We start from the raw sequence: 19,535 nt of genomic DNA, 5'->3' as shown, positions 1-19,535 counted from the left end.
AACTCCACGCATTAGAAGTCTCCGGGGCATACGTCAAACTCGTTGCTGCCTACCTCAGACAACGCACCTTCGCAGTCAGAGTCGGTGATGCGCTTTCCACGGCACGACCTATCCGTGCAAGAGTTCCACGGGGTTCGGTGCTTGGGCCGGTCCTTTACTCCGTCTTCACCTCGGACCTCCCATCACCATCACGCGTAGAAAAAGCCATTTACGCTGATGACACAATGCTTTACACCAGGGAAAAATGGCTCGAAGTACTTGTCCCACGCCTGCAGAGTGCCTGCTATGCCCTAGAAGACTGGGCGGCGAAGTGGCATATCCGGTTTAATCCGCAGAAAACGCAAACTATCATCTTCATCAAGAGGCGACCTGGTCCTCGTCGGCTTCGTCATCTTCGGAGCCTTCGGCTCTATGGAACCGAACTGCAGTGGAAGGACTCCGTTAAATACCTCGGAGTGACTATGGACAAGCAGCTCACATGGAAGCTCCACGTCGACGACATCCGCGCCAAAGTGTCTCAAAGGATAGGGGCTCTTTACCCCTTCATAAACGAAGGTTCGGACCTATCGATAGCAAACGGTCTACTGATATTCAGAATGTACATCCGCCCCATTTTTAACTATGCTTGCGAGGTATGGGGCAACACGGCAAAGACACATCTTCAGCGCCTTCAGTCGCTACAAAATAAGGTACTTCGTCGTGTTTTCCACGTTCCCCCGCAGTTCCCGCTCCGGTACATCCATGAAGCTGCAGATGAACTGGAACTGCCACAACGACATCAACAGATAGCACGAAGATTCTACAGCAGGACTGGAACTTCCGCCAATCCCGTGATACGAAACCTTGGAGCGCCGCATCAGCCAAGAGAACGCTATGCGCGACCCGTTGCCATGCTGGAACGGTAATGTAAATAATCCGAAATAAGACGGAATCTGCACCAAAGACAGGAGATAATTCGTGCCCGCCCACCCCCAAGACACACAAGCAAATAAAGATGTTACACACAACCCCACCCCCCAGAGGGCAGTAGGAAATGCTCCTGAGTAAACCCTATACAACCCAGCTGCCGCAGATCAGCCTGAAGCATTGCCCCATCGGAGGTTCGAGTCCTCTCTCGGGATAGTTTGGTTAGATTAAGTAGTGCGTAAACGTAGGGACCGATGACCTAAGCAGTTTGGCCCCATAGTGCTTACCACAAATTTCCAAAAACAACTTATCCATGAAGAAATACTTTTGAATATGTCTATAATTATAGACTATTTGACCGAAAGCAAGAGAATATAAACAATATGCATGCATGCTTGCTATTATCATAGGCACGTTCCTTGACATTTTTAAAAAAATTGTAGTGTCCCGTGATTCGCCCTTTCTTACACCTCACTCAACTTTCTAATACACGATTATTTTTGTAAATCTAATTAATTTTGCTTCAAAAGCGAATGTGTTGAAGATTCTTTGCGTTTGTGCATCAGATTTAGCAACGATTGTGGAACTTCTCTCTCCTGTGTTGGGATACAGTATTATTGCTGTTGACGATTTATCATCACGTCTTTGTGGTTTTCCCTTGAGCTACAGTTGTGGTGACTTGTTTAATATGTTAAATAACGTAGTTATTGCTTTCCACATAGGTTTGTCAGGTCTTATGGTGTTTACTAGCATTTTTTTCTTAATAAAAGAAAAAGACGTGATTCAGTAAACGTCTGTACATCACAAGAGAATCGTAAACTCTCCTGTAATGCATTGTTTCCTGTCTCCCAGGTGCCTTAGGAAACTTAATAATCATAAATGTGGTGTAATTTTTTAGTCTCTGTCGATTTTTACGCGACTGTATACCCTTCCTCTTGTAAAACCTATGTTACAAATCACTGTAAACGTTAATATTCGAACCCACATATTGTATTCAGAAATGTCGCTTGCTGGCCGCTTGGGTCGCTGCTATCACTGGGGGTAACAAAAACGAGACGCAGTGTCGCGACTTATGTTAGACTGTGGTAATATTGTCTTAATATAACAGTATTTAAATGGAACTGGATAGGCATGGAAACTGCTTTATTTCATTAGGCATTAGCGAAGTGGTTGACGAAAACGTACTAAATTATGAGAAGGCTTATACTTACGGAGAATAAGCGAAATGTGTATCCCAAATCACTGTAGTGTACCGTTAGATTATCCAGTTGTTAGTTAAGAGTATTTTTATCTCGACTCTATCTGGATTTCTTTCTTTGTGTCTCTGTTGATCATCGGTAAAGTGTGATTGAAGAAACCGCGCTGAGAGATTGAAAACTGATCTATTTGATCTTACACATCCTTATTAAAGTCTGAATGACGAAACTGTTCAACCATCTTATTACGTCGGAAGAATGAAACAGTAAACACATTTGCACATGTGCGGTAAAGTTCGTAAGTCACAGAGTATATAGTTGCTTCTAAGAGTCACTACTGCTTCATAATTTACCTTTTTTGCTTGCCACACTCACCCACTGTCACGCACCGTGACCAAATTCCCCTACTAACAGCATAACGTCAAGGATTTTATACCACCACAACCACGAGTAGGTGGCAGCGGGCGGTCACAGAGAAAAGTCTCTCAGTAAGTACAAACACAGAAGCCTTCAGCATTTAGACACAGAGTCTGCAAGTTTTAGTTCCAGCAGACGTTCTAAATAACTAAAATAATCAGTGCCAATCTGCACATTGTCAGGCCCGAGGTAATCTTACCTGTTTGTAATCACCCGCCCTTTGAAGAAATCGATATCAGTTTAAAAGTAATTTTTTGTGACTAATTTACCAAAATCAGTTGAATCAAGAAAACACGTTTCTTGTAATTGGAATTCATGACTGACCCATAGTGTAATGATGATTTGGCATGAGACACAGCTGGAACAGAACACAGGCACTCTCTGTTTTGATTCTGTATTATTTTTAGAATTCAGGTTGTGGTGGTAGACATCTGTAGCATACCCCAAGGCCTAGGTTAGGTTGAAAAGTGATTTTAGTTGGGAGTTGCTGATGCCAACGAATTTGATAATGAAAACAAGTATGACTTACGTTAAGACACCTATTTTACGAATGTTACATTCCGATTAGATATTTATGTCCTCCAGATTGGTGGTTGGATCAGAACTGACGGTTGTCATCGGTAGCTTCAGTATTATCCATGATTGTTACCTGGTCTCCTTACTGTCTCCTTACTCGCGTTTCCCATGGTCCTCTCGAATCACTCCCGGCGGTCGTTAGAATGGTAAGACACCCTTTTCTCTCTTATTAGTACTTTGGAATTTCTGTATATAGGCGAATTACACTAAGGTGACAAATCATGGGATAGCCATATGCACATACGCAGATGGGGGTAGTATCACATACACAAGGTATAAAAGGATAATGCACTGGTGAAACTGTCATTTGTATTCAGGTGATCCATGTGAAAAGGTTTCCGAAGTTATTATGGCCGCACGACGCGAATTAACAAACTATGAACTCGGAATGGTAGTTGGAGCTAGACGCATGGGACATTCCACTCCGGAAATCGTTAGGGAATTCAATATTCCGAGATCCGCAGTGTCAACAGTGTTCCGAGAATACAAAATTTCAGGCATTACCTCTCACCACGAATATAGTAGTGGCCGACAGCCTTCACATAATGACCGAGAGAAGAGGTGTTTACGTTGTTCTCGTTGCTACGAGACAAGCAACACTGCATGAAGTAACCGCAGAAGGCAATGTGAGACGTACGAAAAACGTATCCGTTAAGACACTGAGTGCCGTTAATGAGCTATGGCAGCAGACGACTGACGCGAGTGCCTGTGCAAAGAGCACGACATCGGCTACAGCGCCTCTCTTGGGCTCAAGACCATTTCTGTTGGACTCTAGACGACTGGAAGACCGTGTCTGGCCTGATGAGACCCAATGTCAGTTGCTAAGCGCAGATGGTACGGACCGAGTGTGACGCAGTCCCCACGAAGCCATGATCCAGGTTGCCCACAGGCATTGTGCAAGCTGGTAGCGGCTTCATAATGGTGTGTGGCCTGTGTTTACATGGAATGGACTGAGTCCTCTTCACTGGGCATTTTTGGCTACTTGGAGAACCTGGACTTCAAGTTCCAAAACAACGATGGAATTTTTATAGATGAGAATGCGCCATGTCACCGGGCTGCAAGTGATGGCGATTGGTTTTAAAAACATTCTGGACAGTTCGAGCAAATAGTTTGGTCGCCCAGGTCGGCCTTCATGATTCCTATCGAACATTTAAGGGATATAATCGAGAGGTCAGTTCGTGTACAAAATCCTGCACCGGCCACACTATCGGAATAATGGACGGCTATAGACGCAGCATAGATGAATATTTCTGCATGGGACTTCCAACGAGTTACTGAGTCCATGCTACATTAATTTGCTGCACAACGCGGTGCTAGGAGGTATGCCATGACTTTTGTCAACTCTATGTTATTGTTATTGTTAAACGTATCTAAATATTATTCACTTAAAGCAGTGTCATTTCCATGATCGTCTGGCAATACTGCAATGGGTGTATGATACAGAACGGTGTGGCCGAGCAGTTCTAGGCACTTCAGTCTGGAAACGCGCGACCACTACGGTCACAGGTTCGAATCCTGCCTCGGGCATGGAAGTGTGTGATGTCCTTAGGTTAGTTAGGTTTAAGTAGTTCTAAGTTCTAGGGGACTGATGACCTCAGATGTTAAGTCCCATAGTGATCAGAGCCATTTGAACCATTTGAAGATGCAACGAAGAAGAAGAAATGAAAGTTAAACATTGCTAGATAATAATCTTCCTGGCAGATTAAAACTGTGTGCCGGACCGAGACTCGAACTCGGGACCTTTTCCTTTCGCGGGCAAGTGCTCTACCAACTGAGCTACCCAAGCATGACTCACGTCCGTCCTCACAGCTTTGCTTCCGCCAGTACCTCGTCTCCTACCTTCCAAACTTTGCAGAAGCTCTCCTGCGAACCTTGCAGGACTAGCACTCCTGAAAGAAAGGGTATTGCGGAGAGATGACCTAGCCACAGCCTGGGGGATGTTTCCAGAATGAGATTATCACTCCGCTGCACAGTGAAAATCTCGTTCTGGATTTGCTAGATAAATTTATAATCCAAGAGTCTGGGAAGGAACCACACACCGTAGTAACAGATACTGGCAACTTACGTGCAATCTGCCGTGAGAGGGTTGTAGGCTGCATCAGTACGACGGCACGATCCAGTTGTAGGCTGCTGTCCGATCGCAGTACAGAGATGATATTTCTGGCAGTCGTACGGGTCAGGGAAAGGTGCGACGGAGTGACATGTGAAGGTTGGCTCCTGACATACGCAACATGTTGACTCACTCGCCGGTAGGCACGTTGCTTGGTCTGCGCTGCATAACATACCGTTCGCCACGTCACACTGCATTATCGTTGCATTGTTGTATCCGATTTCTTGGTTGCCAAGACACACCATCACCTGTGAAAGAAAACAATATACAGTAAATTATTTTTAATGGAGCTCTGAAGACAATCTTTATTCTTTAAGGGAATAGATACTGTTAACGCATAGTTGAGTTAGGGCATATCCCGATTTGATTTCATAAAAAATATATTGAAGTGACAAAAGTCACGGGTTACCTGGTAACGCCGTGTCGAAGTTTCTTTTGCGAGGCGTAGTGCAGCAACTCGAAGTGTGTAATATTAGTATCTATTTCGATAGCTTAAATAAACTTACATTCGATAATGTAACCATGCAGGCTCATATGAGACACACAATTTGTGTAAAATTTCTGAGATCGTCGCTGAGCAGCGACCACCTGATATTTCAAAGAATATCTTACGCGCCACGGCGCAGAATACGAATTTTTCATAAATTGTATCGATAGCGATATTTTCCGTTTCTTATTTTTTGACAGCTGAAGAATTGTAATCCTCTCCTGTTACCACAGTCCTCGTATATTTTTTAAAGACGGCGGACGCGAAGGTGACGCGGTCCGCAATCACTAATTAGTTATTATAAAATATTACTATTGTTCAGTGCCGCCGGCAGGGTAGCTCAGCGTGTTCGGTCAGAGGATTTAACTGCCTCCTGTAATAAAAACCTGAGTTAGTCGATTAACAACGAACTTAAACGGATGTCTTACGACGTCCGCCCAGAACAGATGCAACGGAGAAAAGGCCGGCACGGTAGCTCAGCGTGTTCGGTCAGAGGGTTAGCTGCCCTCTGTAATAAAAAAAAAAAAACTGAGTTAATGGATCAACGACGAACTGAAACGGGTGTCTTGCGACGTCCGCCCCGAGCAGATACAACGAACTAAATGCGAACAAAATGAGATTAAAAAACAAAAAAAGTGCTATGTAAGAATTTGTGTGCATCTAAGATGAAATATCGAAGATGTTAAAGGACTTTATTTAAAGAAACAGCCAGCAAGATAGAAATTGAAATTGTACGGAGCCTATTGTTAGCAATACTGACTAAGGTAATTAAATTGGTTATTCTGCTCTCAAATGCTATAGTGACTGCTTATTACTTAAAGTATTTCCATGCTATCCATCTCCTATTAATGGCAACAGAAATAACGGTGTTTTTATAGTTTTCATACAGCTACCAGGGACCGACTGCATGTTGCCAAACGTCGTAGTTAAGGCAGAAGGCGCATTGCTATTTACCTTGTTTGTGATTTAAATCCAATTTGTTTTAACGTGTGGTGTAATATAGCAAAGAAAATTTCCAGCTCTGTCTGGTCCCTTAGGTTTCTCTGTTCGTAGTTGCTACGTGTCATATCCGGTCGTGATCGAACATGATCGCGACACAAATAAATTAAGTGGCAATGCGAACTCTGTTCTTATTCTTGAGAACGCTACGCCTTCTGCAAATGATTTCAGGTGACATATAAACTATCACATACAGTACTTAAGTTTTTGAAAAGTCTTTGCTCTTCCAGCCAAGAAGCGGTGTAAAACTCACTACAGATTTCTGAATCTTCACAAGAGAATAATAATGTAATCAAAATATAAATATTTTTTTTTTAAACTCCACAACTGACATCGACGCAACAAATCGGTGGAAGTCCCGTGCCCCTGCAGGAGTCCATAATCGTGAAACTGTTACGGCTGCATGCTTTCGTGCACTATCTGACCTTTCTATTCTGTCCCATAAATGTTCGATGGGATTCGTGGTGAGTGATGTGCGTGGCCCAGTCATTCCACGAATTTGTCCAGAATAGTCTTCAAACAAATAGCGAACAATTGTAGTCCGCTGGCAGGGGGGAGAGTCATCCATAAAAATTCCATCGTTGTTTGGGAACACGAAGCCCGTGAATGGCAGCAAACCGGTTCAGCTGGACGCAACCCACACCGTTATGGAGCCACCATCAGCTTCCACGGTGCTTTGTTGACAATTTAAATCCATGGCTTCGTGGGGTCTGTGCCACACTCGAGTCCTACCATCAACTCTTACCAGCTGAAATCTGGACTTGTCTGGCCATACCACGGTTTTTCAGCCGTCTAATGTCTATCAGATGTGGACACGAGCCCAGGAGAGGCACTGCAGGCGATGATGTGCTGTTGGCAGAGGCACTAGCGTCGGTCATCTGCTGCCATAGCTCTTTTACACCATATGGGATACCTACTAATAGCGTGTCGGACCTCCTTTAGCTGGGTTTACTGCAGCACTTCTGCATGGCATGGACTCAACAAGTCGTTGGACGTCCCCAGCAGAAATATTGAGCCACGCTGCCTCCCTCTATAGCTGTCCATAATTGCGAAAGCCTTGCTGGATTTTCTGCACTAACTGACCCCTCGTTTCTGTCCCATAAATACTTGGTGGGATTCGTGTCGAGTGATATGTGTGAACAAATCATTCGCTCGAATTTGTCCAAATATTTTCAAACCAATCGCGAACAATTGTGGTCGGGTGACATGGCGCATTGTCATTCGTAAAAATTCCGTCGTTGTTTGCGAACGTGAAGTCCACGAATAGCTGGAAATGATTTACAAGTAGCCGAACGTAACCATTTCCAGTCCATTTCATGTACAGACAGCCCACACCCTTAAGTAGCCACCACTATCTTGCACAGTGCCTTGTTGACAGCTGGTGTCCATGGTTGCGCCACACCCGAAACCTACCATCAGCTCTTACCATCTGAAATCTGGACTGATCTGATCAGGCCAGAGTTTTCCAGCCATCTAGAGTCTATCTGATATGGTCACGAGCCCAGGAGAGACACTGTAGGCGATGTCGTGATTTTAGTACGTTGCCATAGCCCATTAACGTCAAATCCTAAGGGATGCGTACATCGTATGTTCCGCATAGATTTATACGGTTACTTCACGCAGAACTGCTTGTCTGTTAGCACTGACAGCTCTACTCAAACACTGTTTCACTCCGCCGTTAAGTGAAGTATGGCGGCCACTGCATTGTCCGTGAGGAAAGGTAATTCCTGATACAGTGGATCTCGGATTATTGAATTCCCTAACGGTTTCCGGAATGGAATGTCCCATGCTTCTAACTCTAATAACCATTCCACGTTCTGTTAATTCGCATCGTGCGGCCATAATCACGTCGGAAACCTATTCACATGAATCACCTGAGTAAAAATGACAGCTCCGCCAACGCATTGCATTTTTGTACTTTGTGTCGCGATAATACCGCCATCTGTATATGTGCATATCGCTAACTCATGACGTTTGGCACATCGTCGTATGTGGACTAGGAGCGATGGGTATACATGGCCTTTTAATATTGTGAGCGAATCTTAGATATTAATTTCACTAATTTTTATTATCCACAAAGTTGAGGCACTGTATTTTGGTCTTTACCTAGTAGGTTGCATCTGATGATGCGTCTTTAGGCCACGAAACCGGTAGTGTACAAATAAAACAACAATTTTACCACCTTCTTAATCAGTTTTACCAGTTTCTTAACAACATACCCTAACAGCAGCGTATACCCAGAATACAGAATACTTTGTGACTTATCTAATGGTGATTGGCATACAGTGGGGGGGCTCGCGAAGTTCTGGGAAGAAAGCAAAAGTGAATACCGGCCACATGGCTGAGATCTTAGAAAAAAGGTCTGAGGTATTGTTTACTGCTGAAAATACATCTGAGCCAGTAAGCCATGCAGGTTGCCTCTGTGGCTGATCTTTCAGGGAGGTCCAGACCAATGGTTGTCATTCGGAGTTCCAATGTTAGATGACTGATGGATCCCCTCAGCGAAGTAGAGGGCAGGTTTACTTCCCAGGGGAGGTTTCGTCAGAGGTGTCGAGGAGGTTCTGCCGGGAGTGATTGGGCGCACTGAGCTCATCCAATTGCAAATCGTGGCTCACGTAGGCGCGAATTATGCGTGCCGCCTCAGTTCAGAGACCATTCTTGGTTCCTACAGGCGGTTGGTTGATTTGATGAAAGCTAGCCTCGCCCGTAGGGTAGGTGGAATCAGAGCTGTCGTTTTGCAGCATCGCTCCCAGAAACAGTCGTGGTCCTCAGGTATGAAGCAGAGTGGAAAGCTTAAAACAGAGAATCAGACGACTGTGCGTCGATCTTGGACGCGGATTTCACGACCTTCGCTATAGGTTGGAGATTTGTAGGACCCCCGCCCCCTTTAATAGGCCAGAGGTGCAGTACACGCAGGAAGCGACTACTAGGGTGGCGGAGAACGTGTAGTGTGCTGAAGTAGATTTTTAGGATAGAGAAATCCCTGCATAGGCATTATAAAGATGTATTCTGATTACAGACAGGCTACAATTTATCGTAGCAGTTCGGAGAAAGAAACATTCAATAAAGTATTTAACTGCGAGACCATCTGTGGGAAGGTCGAAGAAATAGTCTCGCTTATAACGGTATCGATGTCCACAAAGTACTGGGGACAGAAAGCTGGCTGAAACCAGACGTCACTAAGAATGACATTCTAAATTCTTATTGGAATGCATATTGCAGAGACAGATGAACGCTTGTGAAACGGCTTGTTTATAGTCATAAAAATAAGATAATATCTCGTGAGTTTAGTAAAGTTCCTAATGCGAAATAACTTGCACTAGAACAAGTGTTAAAATGGATGAAACATAGTCATCCGAAGCCTTTAGTCTCCTTGGCTCAGGAGCAGTAGTGACGGAATATTTGAGGGGAAACCTAGAGAATATTTCAACTAAATTTCCTGACCGTATTGTAGTATAAGATGGAGATTTCAACTTACCAGCTGAAGACTGGAAGATTCGAGTGAGTAGCGCTGGTGGTAGGAACAGAGAATAGTGTGAAATTTTTTTAAATACATTATCCGAAAAGTACCTTGAGCAATTAGTCAGAGAACAGTGTAACATTGTACAGGGTGTTTCAAAAAAGACCGGTATATTTGAAACGACAATACAAACTAAACGAGCAGCGATAGAAATACACCGTTTGTTGCAATATGCTTGGGACAACAGTACATTTTCAGGCAGATAAACTTTCGAAATTACAGTAGTTACAATTGTCAACAACAGATGGCGCTGCGGTCTGGGAAACTCTATAGTACGATATTTTCCACATATCCACCATGTGTAGCAATAATATGGCGTAGTCTCTCAATGAAATTACCCGAAACCTTTGACAACGTGTCTGGCGGAATGGCTTCACATGCAGATGAGATGTACTGCTTCAGCTGTTCAATTGTTTCTGGATTCTGGCGTTACACTTGGTCTTTCAAGTGTCCCCACAGAAAGAAGTCACAGGGGTTCATGTCTGGCGAATAGGGAGGCCAATCCACGCCGCCTCCTGTATGTTTCGGATAGCCCAAAGCAATCACACGATCATCGAAATATTCATTCAGGAAATTAAAGACGTCGGCCGTGCGATGTGGCCGGGCACCATCTTGCATAAACCACGAGGTGTTCGCAGTGTCGTCTAAGGCAGTTTGTACCGCCACAAATTCACGAAGAATGTCCAGATAGCGTGATGCAGTAATCGTTTCGGATCAGAAGAATGGGCCAATTATTCCTTTGGAAGAAATGGCGGCCCAAACCAGTACTTTTTGAGGATGCAGGGACGATGGGACTGCAACATGGGGCTTTTCGGTTCCCCATATGCGCCAGTTCTGTTTATTGACGAAGCCGTCCAGGTAAAAATAAGCTTCGTCAGTAAACCAAATGCTGCCCACTTGCATATCGCCGTCATCAATCCTGTGCGCTATATCGTTAGCGAATGTCTCTCGTGCAGCAATGGTAGCGGCGCTGAGGGGTTGCCGCGTTTGAATTTTGTATGGATAGAGGTGTAAACTCTGGCGCATGAGACGATACGTGGACGTTGGCGTCATTTGGACCGCAGCTGCAACACGGCGAACGGAAACCCGAGGCCGCTGTTGGATCACCTGCTGCACTAGCTGTGCGTTGCCCTCTGTGGTTGCTGTATGTGGTCGCCCTACCTTTCCAGCACGTTCATCCGTCACGTTCCCAGTCCGTTGAAATTTTTCAAGCAGATCCTTTATTGTATCGCTTTTCGGTCCTTTGGTTACATTAAACCTCCGTTGAAAACTTCGTCTTGTTGCAACAACACTGTGTTCTAGGCGGTGGAATTCCAACACCAGAAAAATCCTCTGTTCTAAGGAATAAACCATGTTGTCCACAGCACACTTGCACGTTGTGAACAGCACACGCTTACAGCAGAAAGACGACGTACAGAATGGCGCACCCACAGACTGCGTTGTCTTCTATATCTTTCACATCACTTGCAGCGCCATCTGTTGTTGAAAATTGTAAATACTGTAATTTCGAAAGTTTGTCCGCCTGAAAATGTACTGTTGTTCCAAGCATATTGCAACAAACGGTGTATTTCTATCGCTGCTCGTTTAGTTTTTATTGCCGTTTCAAATATACCGGTCATTTTTGAAACACCCTGTAGATTTTCTGGTGACACAGACCCGAACTTCTCCACTCAGCGTGGAACAAGGAACAGACCTAAGCAATCACCATGAGAGTTTGAGCTCCAGCACTAACAACGTTGTGTATCAATAGACAATGTTCAAGATTTTGCAATACACTTAACACATGTATATGCCGACCAAAGTTGTGAGGAATAAGGCCGCCGTGGTTCGACAACCTTGTCAGAAAGCTGCTACGAAATCTGAGAGAGCTTTACTGCAAATTTAAACATGGTCACTGCGTCACAGGCATCGAAATAATTGACGATAGGATAGAAGAGAAACCGAAATCGCTCGACAGAGGGAAGGCCACTGGACCTGGCGGGCACCAGTACGATTCTACATACAGTATGCGGAAGAACTTGCCCCTTTTCGAGCAGCAGAGTATCGTAGGTCTCTGAAGGAACAAAGTGTTCCTGGTGACTGGTAAAAAGTGGTGGTTTCCAGTTTTCAAGAAGCGTCGTGGAACATACGTATAGAGCTATAGCCCCATATCTCTGACGTTGGTTAGTTGTAGAATTATGGAACGTGTTTTACGCTCGCATATTATCACATCTCTGGAGATTAAAAATCTCCTCTGTAGGGTTCCGTAAACAACGATCGTGTCAAACGAAACTCGCTCTGTTTGTCCACGAGACCCAGAAAACAGTAGATACAGGCGCCCAGGTAGATACCGTGTTCCATGAATTCTGCAATGCATTCGATGCACTTCCGCATCCATGAACCAAGTACGAGTGTACGGAATATCATACCGTGTGACTGAATTGAACAGTTTGTAACAAACTCAATACATCATGTCTTCAGTAAGCGAAGTCTTCAGACGTAAAAGTAACTTCTGGGTTACCTCGATGGAATGTTATAGGTCCATTACTTTTCCAGTGTGTGTAAATCTTCAACATGGCTGCAAATTCAGCAACTGTTTAACAGTAAACTTGGATAGTTTGAAAAAAATTAGCCAAGTACTTGCAACTAAAGGTTTATTAGAACCCTTGCTTAACGTTTCGGCAGTCCTAAAACTGTCTTCTTCGGAAAATATAATGGACTGTGTCACATCAGATGCTATTTTGCTTTATTCATTGTACTTAATCAGTATCTGATGTAGCAAGTCCGTTACACCTTCTGCAGTAGACAATTTTAAAATTGTCGAGACGTAGCTCAAGAGTTCCAATAAACCTTTATTTGCTACTAGTTGGCTGATTTTTTTCAACCTCCCGAAGTTTATACACTACTGGCCATTAAAATTGCTACACCACGAAGATGACGTGCTACAGACGCGGAATTTAACCGACAGGAAGAACATGCTGTGATATGCAAATGATTAGCTTTTCAGAGCATTCACACAAGTTTGGCACCGGTGGAGAAACCTACAACGTGCTGACATGAGGAAAGTTTCCAACCGATTTCTCATACACAAACAGCAGCTGACCGGCGTTGCCTGGTGAAACGTTGTTGTGATTGCCTCGTGTAAGGAGGAGAAATGCGTACCATCACGTTTCCGACTTTGACAAAGTTCGTATTGTAGCCTATCGCCATTGCGGTTTATCGTATCGCGACATTGCTGCTAGCGTTAGTCGAGATCCAATGACTGTTAGCAGAATATGGAATCGGTTGGTTCGGGAGGGTAATACGGAACGCCGTGCTGGATCCCAACGGCATCGTATCACTGGCAGTCGAGATGACAGGCATCTTATCCTCATGGCTGTAACGGATCGTGCAGCAACGTCTCGATCCCTGAGTCAACAGATGGGGACGTTTGAAAGACAACAACCATCTGCACGAACAGTTCGACGACTTTTTCAGCAGCACCGACTATCAGCTAGGAGCCATGGCTGCGGTTACCCTTGACGCTGCATCACAGACAGGAGCGCCTGCGATGATGTACTCAACGACGAACCTGGGTGCACGAATGGGAAAATGTCATTTTCTCGGATGAGCATCATGATGGTCGCATCCGTGTTTGGCGACATCGCGGTGAACGCACGTTGGAAGCGTGTATTCGTCATCGCCATACTGGTGTATCACCCGGCGTGATGGTATTTGGTGCCATTGGTTACACGTCTCGGTCACCTCTTGTTCGCATTGACGGAACTTTCAAAAGTGGACGTTAGATTTCAGATGTTACGACCTGTGGCTCTACCCCTCATTCGATCCCTGCGAAACCCTACATTTCAGCAGTATAATGCACGACCGCATGTTGCAGGTCCTGTACGGGCCTTTCTGGATACAGAAAATGTTTGACTGCTGCCCTGGCCAGCACATTCTCCACGTCTCTCACCTATTGAAAACGTCTGGTCAAGGTAGCCGAGCATCTGGCTTGTCATAAAACGCCAGTCACTACTCTTGATGAACTGTGGTATCGTGTTGAAGCTGCATGGGCAGCTGTACCTGTACACGCCATCCAAGCTCTGTTTGACTCAATGCCCAGGCGTATCAAGGCCGTTATTACGGACAGAGGTGGTTGTTCTGGGTACTGATTTCTCAGGATCTATGCATTCAAATTGCATGAAAATGTAATCTCATGTCAGTTCTAGTAGAATATATATTTGTCCAATGAATACCCGTTTATCATCTGCATTTCTTCTTGGTGTAGCAATTTTACTGGCCAGTAGTGTATATATAAATGGCATAGTAGCTAACATGGGAAGTCGTTGGGGAGGACGACGGTTCAAACCCGCGTCCGGCCATGAAGATTTAGGTTTGCCGTGATTTCCCTAAATCGCTTCAGGCAAACGTCAGGATGGTTCCTTAGAAAGGGCACGGCCGATTTTCTTCCCCATCCTTTTGGTACTCCGAGCTTGCGCTCCGTCTCTGGTTGTTGACTGGACGTTAAACACTAATCTCGTCCTCCTCCCTCCTCCAACACCCGAAGTTCCATGTGTTTTGCGCGGATGAAGCTTTCGTATACAGAAAATCTTAAAGTTAGAAAATCGTAGCGAAATACGGGAAGATCTGCAGAGGCTCTGTAGTTGCGGGGAGCAGCATAAACAAATACGACACATTGCGTGTATGTAGGAAGGCCCATTATTGGCTGATTGTACGATTTCGGAACAGTCACTGGAAGCAGTTACGTCCATAAAACATCTAGGAGTGTGATTAAGGAGTGAATTAAAATGGAAAGACCATATAAAACTACTTGGAGGAAAGGCATACGTCAGACTCAGATTCACTGGGATAAACCTCAGGAAATGTAGTTCATGTACATGGGAACTAGCTTACGAAACACTCGCTTGCCCGATAGTTGAATATTGATCGTCGGTATAGGATCTGTACCAGACACGATTGATAGAAGAAATAGACAAGGTCCAAGGAAGAACAGCGCGTTTCGTTACACGTTCCTTTAGTATGTAGGAAAATGTAACGGATATGATTAACCAACTCCAGTAGCAAAAGAGGCGTTCTGCATCAGGCAACGTTTTAATGATAATAACCCGACAGCGTATGTTATTAGAAGAGTTAACAAATATATTGCTTCTTTCCTTCGCGAACAGACCAGGAAGATAAAATTAAAGAGATTCGAGCCCTTATGGAGGCTTACTGGCAGTCATTCTTCCAGCGAACCATTCGCGACTGGAAAAGGACAAGGTGGAATTCTCACTGGTACACAAAGTACACTCTGCCACACACAACAAAGTGGCTTGAGGAGTGTAGACGTAGATGTCTATTCCTCTTCCGAAGAGCCAGTCTTTGGATATAAGTTCCAAATTTTGTAATGTGATAACTTCATCAGCATTTTGAGTGAATCAATGCATACATCTTTTTATTTCCTTAAAAATTAAGTCTGTACTATAAATCGTAGTTTTATTGTTTGCTGCAGATTTTATAGGACTGAAATAGGTTTTCATTTTTTTCATCGAGGAACTTTGTGTGTGGTTGCGATTGTTAGCATTCTGCCACAAAATGCTTCGTCTGCTTACATGAAACCACGCATTTTTGGTTTAGAAGATACTTTGAGCTTTTTCATTTCTAATTAATAAAAAGAAAAGCCTCAGAAATCGCCACAGAAAGTATTGTACTCGATAACACAAAACAATTTTAACAGTTCTAAAGCGAATAACTGAAGGACTGGGCCATGCCTAACATGTATGAGAAATTTGCAGTGCCGTTATGCGATATGTAAGTATGAGAAATACAATCGAAGTATAATGGGTGTTCAAAAGAAGCGAACCGGAGTCTGGAATGCGAAAACCGATGACAGGAGGGTAATATCGTGGCGTGTGTAACGAGGTGTGGTTCCGACCAGAGCGTGGAACTTCACAGCCCGTCGCTAGAGGGCACGCTTACACGTCACGTGACTATACAGAGCTAACAGCAGCGTGCATCAATCGTCCAACGCTGCCAGTCGCATTGCAAACAGTGACACGCAAGCGTCAACAGAAGAGCAAAGAAGTGTTGTTCGTTTTCTGACAGTGGATGGAGTAGGAGGAACAGACTTTCATTGAAGAATGTCACAAGCGTACGGCGAACACTACATGTCCCTTGCAATGGGCAAGGCTTGGCACAAGTGCTTCAGGGAAGGACGGGTGTCGTAAGCCGATGAAGCACAGTCTGGAGCATTACCGATGACATCGTCCAGATGGTGGATGCACTCATTACCCAGGACCGCCGACTGACAGTGAAAGCCAATGCCGCCGTGGGCGGATTGATTATCGCGGTTCACACCATCGTGAAGGAACACTGCACATGCACCAAGTGTGTGCCCAATGGGTGTCCCACAGTCTTCAACCACACAAGGAAGCATGTTGAATGGCCCACTGTCTTGCTCATCTGCAGCGCTATGCTCGGGAAGGGAATGCATTCCTGGCACGAATAGTGACTGGAGATGAGTCATGGTGTCATCACTTCGAACCAGAATCAAAACGACAAAGTATTCTAGTGGAAGCATCCAAAGTCATCACCACCAAAAAGAAGCCAAGTCCTTCCACACGAGTGCAGGAAAGGTTATTATGACGTTCTTCTTTGACCAAGATGACCCCCTTCTGATTCACTTCCTGCAACATGGGACAACAGTGAATGCCCAGCATTATTCGCAAACCTTGACTACCCTTCGCCAAGCGATCAAATCAAAACGACCTGGCAGTCTCACCTGTGGAGTCATTATGCTCCACAACATTGAAAAGTCTCATACGGCCAACACAGTCGCGGCACTCCTGCAAAAATTCAAATGGGAAGTTCTCGGCCACGCTCCATACAGTCTGAACCTCTCTCCCTGTGATAACGCCATTTTTGGTCCTCTTAAAAAGACTCTGAGGGGCAAACGATTCACCTCGGGCGACGACGTCCTGCTATATGTGCAGAATTGGTTAACACTGCAGCCCTGGGAATTTTATGAGACAGCCATTCACCGCCTTGTGTCACAGTGGGACAAGTGTCTCAACAGCCAAGATCATTGCTTCTAACATACAGGTACTGGTTTCTGTAATTATGCCTCCGGCTCGTTTCTTTTTGAACATCCCTTGTAAAACCGATAGAAAACTGTTTCGAACTAATGAATGAAATAGGCATGGAATGTTCAAAAAGGTCGCACCCGCACCAACATATATACTCATCTATAGCGCTGCAGCCAGTAAAGAATCTGTGTTGAAGTCTTCACGTGTATAAAGCTAAAGGAACAGAGAATGCTTTGGCACAAGTTTTGAAAATCACATTTTTCTAGCCCAGATATCTGTATCTACCATAAATGGTGTCAGCTGTTCAGCTAACATATTTCTACCCGCTGTGAAATTCGATGTACAGTCGTGTTAGTTCTTGATGTTTTGCTGCAGCGGGCTCCATTCTGACGCAAGTGTCGAGCACAGTGAATGGGTATTTAGTATCATAGTGCATATTCCGTGTACAATGGAACGTTTTTGATCCCAGGGCTTGACATCAATGTGAGCATATGGGACGCCAGTAAGATCAGAAAAAAATGAGAAAACAACTCTGTGAAGAGTTAGGTCCTACAGTAGCAGAAGGAAATTCCACCTGTGAGCAGTCTGCGCTGCAGAAGATTTGCCCAGGCGCTGAACAGTACGCCCGTTGAGTGAAGTCAGACCTCTGTGGTCTTGAGACGGCGGCGGTGGAAGATAAAGCGCTCGACAGCTAGAAGGACAGACAAAAAAATGCAGTATACCATTTGGCACAAAGGAGAGAAAATTTAACAGTTCAAATATTGTCCATATAATTTCATAAACAAATGGCTTATTAGGAATTCTGAGCAATAAATGGCTTATTAAGAATTCTGAGCAACAGTTTACACTGGTAAGTGCGCATGCTATGCTCTGTTCAACAGAATTCCACAGAAACTATACACAAAATGACCAAAAGCTTTCTCTTCAGTCGGAGTTGCTTAGTTGTGATGAATCTTAGATAATTTTTCAGCTGTGTGCTACCACGGTATGGGTGGGCGGTGATCACTGATCCTATCACTGGATGTATTTCGCCATCTCTGTTCTTATGAGGTTTTGCAGACGATCTGAGGCATAGTGAATTAGGAAAGCAACTTCTCGTACTATGGAGTCATTTCGCTGCCTCGATGACCCCAGGTTTATGAAAGCAAGACTCTAAAATTATGTTAGTCAATTTTGAGAAGTGTTACTCCACAAGAACTATATTTCACAGGCGGCAGATCAAACTTACTATATCCCAGAGAATTGATAGTAAACGACTCAATGCATGGATAAAAACTCTGGACTCCAGATTCCAGGAGGCGAGTGGATGCCTGTTCCACATGAACTATGCTACTTGTTTGTTATTTTATAGTTATCGGGAGCAGGTAGGTACATAGATAAATACACTTGCGCAAAAAAAACAAAAAAAAAACAAAAAAGTAGTACACCTGGAAAGACGACGTGGATTTAGATCCGAAGACGGCATATGACACCTGGAGGGATAGTACATGTATTGATAATGGTTTCAATGATGTCCACCAACAAACAGCGCAGAGCGCCTTCTATGTCTGCCCTTTAATAGAGGATGCTCACAACCAGAAGACTCAGTAGGGTGCAAACGTCTCAAGCAAGCAGGCAACGATGCCATGGAGACGCGCTCATGCTTCCTGCAGCCATTGGGATAAATGGAAAGCGGTAAAATATTGGTTTTCCGACTGGCGAGATGGAACTTCCGGGAAACTGCCACACAAGTTGGACGCGCTGCGTGAGTTGTGCAACGATGCTGGTTTCAGTTGTCGCGTGAACATTCTCGCACTCTCAGAAGAGTTTCTGGACGTCCAGGCAGTACAGGCGCTGGTCAGGATCGTCTTACTGTAAGGGCAGCAGTGGCAGACCGTGCAACTATCACAGCTAAGATGTGAGGGCTTGGGAGCCCAGACGTGTCAAACTGGATATTAGCAGTGGAACTAAGGGCAGACATACCTCTAGCCCATCTTTCACTCACGCCACAGCATGTACATGCACGGCTCGACTGATGCCATCGATCACTTGGAAGATGGAATGGCACGCCGTGGTCTTCATCGATGAAAGTAGATTCCGCCTGCACGCAAGTGATGGTCGTTTGCGCGCACAACATCGACTTGGTGTGCGCTGTGTCGTGGAGCGCGTTCCTGCGAGACACACTGCCCCCACACCAGGCCTTATGGTCTGGGGGGGACGTCAACCAGCGCTCCGTACATGCTGAATGTCGTTAGACCCTGTAAGGGGTCCGGAGGCCCTTATTAGAAGTTTGCACTCGGCA

The 19,535-nt window shown here is 44.8% G+C and overlaps 1 protein-coding gene across 1 annotated transcript in view; it reads right to left on the bottom strand.

Annotated features, from left to right (window-relative positions):
* LOC126188220 (uncharacterized) overlaps positions 1-19,535 on the bottom strand; it is a 68,819-nt gene that overhangs the window by 41,940 nt on the left and 7,344 nt on the right. Inside the window, exons 2-3 of the mRNA XM_049929771.1 lie at positions 17,829-17,945; positions 5,161-5,453 (exon numbers count right to left, since the gene is read on the bottom strand). Of these exons, the coding sequence (XP_049785728.1) occupies positions 5,161-5,450 (290 nt within the window). The 5' untranslated portion in view covers positions 5,451-5,453; positions 17,829-17,945. The remainder of the gene's footprint in view (positions 1-5,160; positions 5,454-17,828; positions 17,946-19,535) is intronic.

Source organism: Schistocerca cancellata, chromosome 5 (assembly GCF_023864275.1).
Source record: "Schistocerca cancellata isolate TAMUIC-IGC-003103 chromosome 5, iqSchCanc2.1, whole genome shotgun sequence".
Lineage (NCBI taxonomy): Eukaryota > Metazoa > Arthropoda > Insecta > Orthoptera > Acrididae > Schistocerca > Schistocerca cancellata.
This window is presented reverse-complemented; position numbering and strand designations above follow the sequence as displayed.